We start from the raw sequence: 6,820 nt of genomic DNA, 5'->3' as shown, positions 1-6,820 counted from the left end.
TCATCTGTTAAGTAGGGATTACGTCATCAACACCAAGAGAATCTTGTGTAAACTGGAATGCAGCTACAGAAAGGAGAGCTTGCGGGTGACGGTGATGGGCTTCTCCTGGGGTACCGGGAAAGGGGAGAAAACCCGAGGCAGGTGGCGTCTTCTTTCGCCCGCCATTTTCTGGCATTCCCTGAGAAATACTTTCTAGAGTCACGGAAAAGAGAGGAGAAAAAAAAAACAAACAAAACTCCATTTCCCATGATGCCTGGGCCGGGCGTCTTCTCCGGAGCGTTTCCCCTCCGCGTCGTAACGCTGTTTCCGCTTTGCGCGGACATTTCTGGAGTTTGCTTCCGGAGGTGTGTTGAAGTGGGGGGGGGGGGGGAAACGGCATCGCCGGATATAAAGAACGTAGCGAAGAAGGGAAAGGATGTGACGAAAACGTCCGCGTCGGAAGTGACGTTTCTGGAAGGCGCCGTACTGTTTATGTGGAGGGTCAATCGGAATGAGTGGTTCCCTGTGCTGTCTGGCGGCGGGGTGAGTCCTCGCTAAAGGGGGCGGGGAGGAGTCCCTGCTACTCCGCCGGAGCTGGGCCCTTAGGCCGGAGGAAGGGAAGGGAAGGGAGAGGAGATGCGGGTGGCACCGGGGAGGCTCACTGGTTTCTTTCTCAGGAGTCGCCGGGCGCTGCGCCTAGCGCCCTGGGCCCCGCGGGACTTTGTTCCTCCGGTCGGAGCCAGGGCCAAGCGTGGGGTCGCGGAAGAGGAGGAGGACGAGCTAGAGCGACCCATCCACTTCTCCTCCAGCAAGGCGAACCCGCGCCGTTGGACTGTGGAGCACTCCCTGGGCAGCGATCGTCGCCGGCCCTGGTGGAAGGTCGTACCCTTGAGCGCGTCCCTGATAGCGCTGGTCGTTTGGTGCTTCTTCAGGAAGGAGACCGACATCGATGGGTGGCTGACCCGAGGCTTGGAAGGGCAGTCGCCGGAAGCAGGTGTCGACCCCGAGCAGCCCGGAAGCCAGGCCGGCGCGGGTACTAGGACTTGATGAAGGGCCTTCCAGACGCTGGGGGAAAGGTCTACCTCTGCCACCGAATTCCTGTGTGATTTTTGTCAAGCAACTTTCTCATTTGGGTCTCGATTTTCTCTTTTGTAAAATGGATAAGTTGGAGCAAATGGATCATCAAATCCCTGTCAGCTCCGACCTTCAGCCACTCAGGGATTTATTACATCTATTTTTTTTTTTTGGGGGGGGGAGGTTTTTTTGGGGGGGGTTATCAGCTGTATTGCCTAGTTTTGTTCCTGGAATTTCAATCTACTGGAACACGCTGGATGTGGCCAGAAATATAGCTGTCTTCTTAAGAGTACAGACTCGGTGACAGCAATAGACTAACCACCGAGGAAACTGCTTTTTGGCTCTCCCAAGCTTCCCAATGAAACTTCTGAAAGCTCTTCTCAGGTCCCCTAGAAATATTGATTTTAATCATTTTAGTAATTAACAATTGTGCTTTTGAATGAATTGGGGATACGGAGTACAGTCCAGTATTCATTTGCATGAAAATGCCATCCATCTTGTTTTCATAAAACAATGTTAAAATAAATGTTACTTCTGTAGCATTGAAATAAAGTAAATAATTTGCCTTTGGGTGGTGTCTTTATGTGCACCCCCTTAAAAGTTCATGTCAACTGTACTGATGAATTTTCTATATATTGTTAGGGAACCTGAGATTGAAATCTATTTTTATTTGTAAAATTCATTAAATGTACAGAAGGATTTCCACTAACCCTTAAGGTTCCTAGTGATCCTGTATTAATTTTGGTATAGCAGTGATGAGTCAGACAGATCCCAGCAGTGATGAGTCAGACAGATCCCACTAACCCTTAAGGTTCCTAGTGATCCTGTATTAATTTTGATATAGCAATGATGAGTCAGACAGATCCCACTAACCCTTAAGGTTCCTAGTGATCCTGTGTTAATTTTGATATAGCAATGATGAGTCAGACAGATCCCACTAACCCTTAAGGTTCCTAGTGATCCTGTATTAATTTGGGCATAGCAATGATGACTCAGACAGATCCATATTAAGTTTCTGCTGTATGCCAGGTATGATTTCCTATACAAAGAATCATAGAATTTGAGGGTTGGAAGTGATCTCCGGTCTTTTACTCTAAACCATGTCTAGAGAGCAAGTTTTTGGCTGTCTGGTTAGGTGATTGTTATGAATATCTGACTGTGCTTTGAAGTTTGTAAAGTGTAATAGTTTCTTAACTCTATTTGATCTGCAAAGTAACTCTGAAGTAGGAATTATGGATATTATCTCTATTTTAGAGATGTTACTGACAGAAACTTAGCAGATGAATGGGAGAAAGGGTACAAATACACATTTTATATAGTGCCTATTAGTGCCAGGACTGCACTAAGTGCTTTAAAAAAAAATTACCTCATTTGATCCTTTCAACAATTCTGTAAAGGTAGGTGCTATCCCCATTTTTACACTTGAAGAAACTTTAAAAATAGTGGTTAAGTGACTTGATCAAGGTCAGAGCTAATGTTTGAAGCTGGATCTAAACTAAAGTCTTTCTGACCCCAGGCCTAATACTTTACTGGGCTATCAGATTATTCTGAATCAGTTTATTCCAAGTTATTTCTTACTGGGGAAAACAGCCGAAGTAGATTTGATTCTGAATTAAAAATTAGCATCCAAAGGTAATTTTTTTTCCTCAATATATAACTAGTGCAATTAATAGTATTTATATAGTTCTTTAAGATTTGCAAAGTATCCTTCACAAATATATCATTTTATTCTCAATGCAACCATGGGGCTATTATTCCTCTTACAGTTGAGGAAACAAGGGCACCTAGTGTAAGTTAACTTGTCTAAGGTCATAGCTGGTAAGTGTCTTAAGGCAGGATTTGAATTCAGTTTCTTAATTTTGTGCTTGGCATTCTAACCAGTACACCAACTGCTTCTAATACATAAAGCTATCACCCAAAGGCAAACATTTACATCTAGTAAAGATGCCATTATAAAAAATAAAGGAGCAAATGCATTTCTCTTCCCTTTGTGATTGTAATATTACCATGACTTTCTATTGTGCTGATTTTTTAAGAACTCAAAGTATTTCATATCTAATCTGTGTCCTTATCTGTACGCTTTCCTGGTAATCGAAAGGGCACTGTTAATTCATTTTGCTAACTAGAGAAAGTGGGGTTATCTAATTTTACCTCAAGTTAAATACTAAGTATAGAATCTAGATCTAGGATTTCTCATCTCTGATGTGATCATTCCTAGACAGCAGTGTTTAAACTTGGTCTGTCTTCAGACCATCTTGTTGGGATAGATGTCACACACTTGATTTTGCAAAAGACCAAGCAATACATTACCCCAGATGAATATAAATGGCAATGTTTTTGATGAGACTTGCTGTTTAGTTTTTATTAAATATGTAGAACTAGATTATTGATCCATATATGGTATGTATAGATGCATGTCTATACACACACACACACATTGTGTGTGTGTGTGTGTGTGTGTGTTTGTTTTTAGGCTCAGATATGCATATAGATACAAACATGTGATTCCTACAGGTTCTCCTGTTTGTGGAAATGTGCTTGCCTTGGGGTAAGATTGATTATTTTGGGAATTCCAAATGGAGTCTGAGTCTGTCCAGTGTTTTCAGACTTGCTGAAGTAGGGATGTATAACACCTGTCCTTCAAATCCAGTTCTCTGTCTAAATCTCTCCCTGTACCAGCATAAATCCTACTAGAAAAGAATTTAGCCACTTGCTAAATTTTTTTTTCATGTGAAGTGGGGGAAATAAAATAATAGCTATAAAAACATGGTGAGCAGTAGAGAGAGAACAGTTCATTTGGACTATTAAGAGGCCAGTTGCTAATGCTGTCACCTGCCAAGGCTAAGCTAAATTGGCTTCTTGTTTCAGTTATCTTTCAAAATCAGAAGTGGGTCACCACATCCATCTGAATTAACTTTGATTTACTCTTTAAACAGTGAGTGAATGGTAATGCAAAGTGCCCCCTGCCCACTCAACAATCTTTTCTTGTAGCTACCATGCAGAGCAGGGGAGGAGCTAAGTGTAGAAACTTTGATATTTTATTGACTAACTAAAGCTTGTATAGAAGAGAAGTGGAGATGACCCTTGCTGCCTCTTGAATGGTGTGTAACAGAAATGGCTGCTCATTCTAGTTTCTGGCTTCTCAACTCCTAGACTCCTCTAAATCAAAATCTCAGAAATAGATTCCAACAAATGTCACCAGCTAGTGAGACCTGGGACAATGTTTATTTGAGTTCTTTATCTCTATACCCCACTATTCAGGTAAGGAGCCCATGTAACTAGGATTCCACAGACATATGGGTTCTTTTTGTCTTTGGGACTATGTGTGGTAGTACCATTGCTGGGTCAAAGAGCATATATAGTTTAATATATTTTTAGGAATATTTTCGAATATTTAGTTGCCATTTCTTATCTCTGCTGTGAGGCTGTGCTGATACTTGATTCTTGCCACCCATATGAAACTGCTACTTTAAAAAAAAACTTTATGGCAGTAGTAATCTCCTATAGTCAGGATGCTGTTAGGAAATGCTATCTTGCTGTGGACTTACAGCCTTTTAGTAAGTGGAATCCAAGGATAAAAGTGAAATTTCCATCTCCAGGCATTGTATGACCATGGATTCCATGAACACATCTTTTTATGATATTTGTTAGAGCAGGTATGATATGAAGAGATGGGCCATGTATTTATGAACAGGCTATAGATGGCTTGTTTTGAGAAAGTGAAATTGTAGCAACTAGAAAACTGGGTTTAAATATCCTACCTCTGATATTTACACTTGGATCGTTCCCCTCTTTTTGGCATGACTAAGCAACATAATGTATACTTTGGACACCAGCTATTGCTACCTTTGGGTCAAATGGCCATAACACAGGCTAGTCAGCTATGTGCAAGTTTTTCTGAAGGTTGCAGCATCCCTCTGCTCCACAGAGACTGATGTCATGTAAACTCTTAGGACTACTCCCTCACCCTACCTACCTCTTAGAGCTCTTCCCCACTTGTGAGCAGAGTCCCTGACTTCAGGCTCCAATTAGATCTAATATATGACTGGAGGTTTGCTAAATATCAACTAAAACAGGAAACTCTCAACAATTGTGATAGCCTTATTAAGAAAACTTCTCATGTCATCATAGGACTTGGACAATTTACTTTTGAATGCCAGATTGATACCTTAAATTGTTTCCAAACAATAATACTGTAAACAAACAAATCCCACTTTGAACAATTCTCATCTTTCCAATGACCACAGTAACTTCCAGAGCATGGGAAGGAAGTAGGACTAGGGGAAGGAAGGTTTGGAATTCTCAAAGATCCCTTTGAGAAGCATTGGGAGAAAATAGTGTGGAAGTGCAGGTTGTTTGAACTGCCTCCTGTTGATTACCCCAAAACAGCTTCCATTCCTGATCTCAAGACATCTAGAATGATAGGGATTGATTGGAAGATCACTGTGACTTATGGAATTATGTCTAGCCATTCCCCCAATGAGTTCTGTCTTCAAGTCCCATGAAATGTTTCTCTCCAGAGTAAAGACTTTGCCTTCTACTTTAAATGAAGTAAATGAAGGCTATCCATTGTGAGTTCCTAATATACTCAGAACTCCTTTTCATTATCCCAGACTCTATCTTGACTAGATTTACCCCTCCTTAAGCAAACCCAGTTCCCTGCTCCCAGGAGGTTTACTTTATTGATGCCAAACTTAAATGTGAACATCTGATGGACTTAGTCCATCTGATGGAGCTTAGATGAGCTCAAGATATCCACCAACCTCAGCCTCTGGTAGCTGGGGTTACAGGTTGCCACCAGCCTTGGCACTAATGATCTTTTAAATGATTAAACCTATTGGCCTTTTCTAAGCTTTCATGATATTGCCCTTCACTGGTTTTGCTTCTCTCATTGCCCTTTCTTGGTTTTTTTATGCATGACTGTAGAAGTATAGATTTAGTCATTGCCACAGGTTCATCGTTAAGTGGCTACAGAAGGATTTGAAGTCGGGTTTCTTGACTCCATATCCAGTATATTACTAGTTTCTTCTACCTCTCTAATTGATGTTTGATCAGTATGTGCCTCCTGGCTCGGAACTATGACTGTTCCAGAAGGCCTCTTGATGTTTAATCTCATCAGCTCATTTGGTATCAATTCTTATCTTTGTTCAAATGATTCCTAAATCTGTATATTTCGCCCAAATCTCTTCTCAACTCTAGTCCCACATGACTTGTCTCTTGCTTTCTTCATCTTAAAATCACCATGTTTAAAATTGAACTCATTCCCTACATTCCTCTACTATCTCCTCTCTCTGAACTTCCCCATTTCTCTTGAGGGTGATTCCATTCTTACCATTTCAGATTTGACGTCTTTTGAGGTATGCTTGACTTTTCTCTTGGTTTTGATGGAGCTGCCCAGTTTTTGCAAACTTTTTGGAAAATGACCCTTTTGGGTGAAAAGGAGGGGTATTGATACAATGGGGAAGCCAAGCTACAGATGTAATCCTCCTGTGGCAAGCCTTGTGTGGCATTGACAGTATTTTCTTGTCCTTAACTGGGTTTTTGTAGTCCCTAACTGGGCCTTTGTGATTCCTTGCATTGACAGTATTGTCTTGATCTCTCTCAATTATTGTTACAATCTGGAGGTCCAATTATAAATGTTAGCCCCCCCAGGGTTATTTTGTATAACTTTCTGAGGCAAGAATAGTTAGAATACTTTGGTTTGTCTCCCCTTTTTCCTTGTAAATTGTGATTTTTTTAAAGGAGTTTTGCCCCTCTCGTGGTCCCA

The 6,820-nt window shown here is 41.4% G+C and overlaps 2 protein-coding genes across 3 annotated transcripts in view; both read left to right on the top strand.

Moving 5' to 3' along the window:
• Window positions 1-403: 403 nt before the first annotated feature.
• The window catches only part of UNKL (unk like zinc finger), a 135,547-nt gene continuing 129,130 nt past the window's right edge, over window positions 404-6,820 (top strand). Inside the window, exon 1 of one of the 2 annotated variants that reach the window (XM_031945762.1) lies at window positions 404-522. In XM_031945762.1, coding sequence (XP_031801622.1) covers window positions 491-522 — 32 coding nt within the window. In that variant the 5' untranslated portion in view covers window positions 404-490. The remainder of the gene's footprint in view (window positions 523-6,820) is intronic. The other variant, XM_031945765.1, reaches the window with a different exon arrangement.
• C1H16orf91 (chromosome 1 C16orf91 homolog) lies at window positions 533-1,616 on the top strand. Its single transcript, XM_023497789.2, has one exon. The coding sequence runs from the start codon at window positions 616-618 to the stop codon at window positions 1,024-1,026; it is 411 nt and encodes a 136-aa protein (XP_023353557.1). The 5' UTR covers window positions 533-615; the 3' UTR covers window positions 1,027-1,616.

Source organism: Sarcophilus harrisii, chromosome 1, assembly GCF_902635505.1.
Source record: "Sarcophilus harrisii chromosome 1, mSarHar1.11, whole genome shotgun sequence".
NCBI classification, from domain to species: Eukaryota; Metazoa; Chordata; class Mammalia; order Dasyuromorphia; family Dasyuridae; genus Sarcophilus; species Sarcophilus harrisii.
Note: the sequence above shows the minus strand (reverse complement) of the source record. Positions and strands in the feature narration are given on the sequence as shown.

Coding starts and splice junctions, on each gene's coding strand:
- C1H16orf91 (XM_023497789.2), top strand. CDS start 616: ATGCGGGTGGCACCGGGGAGGCTCACTGGTTTCTTTCTCAGGAGTCGC.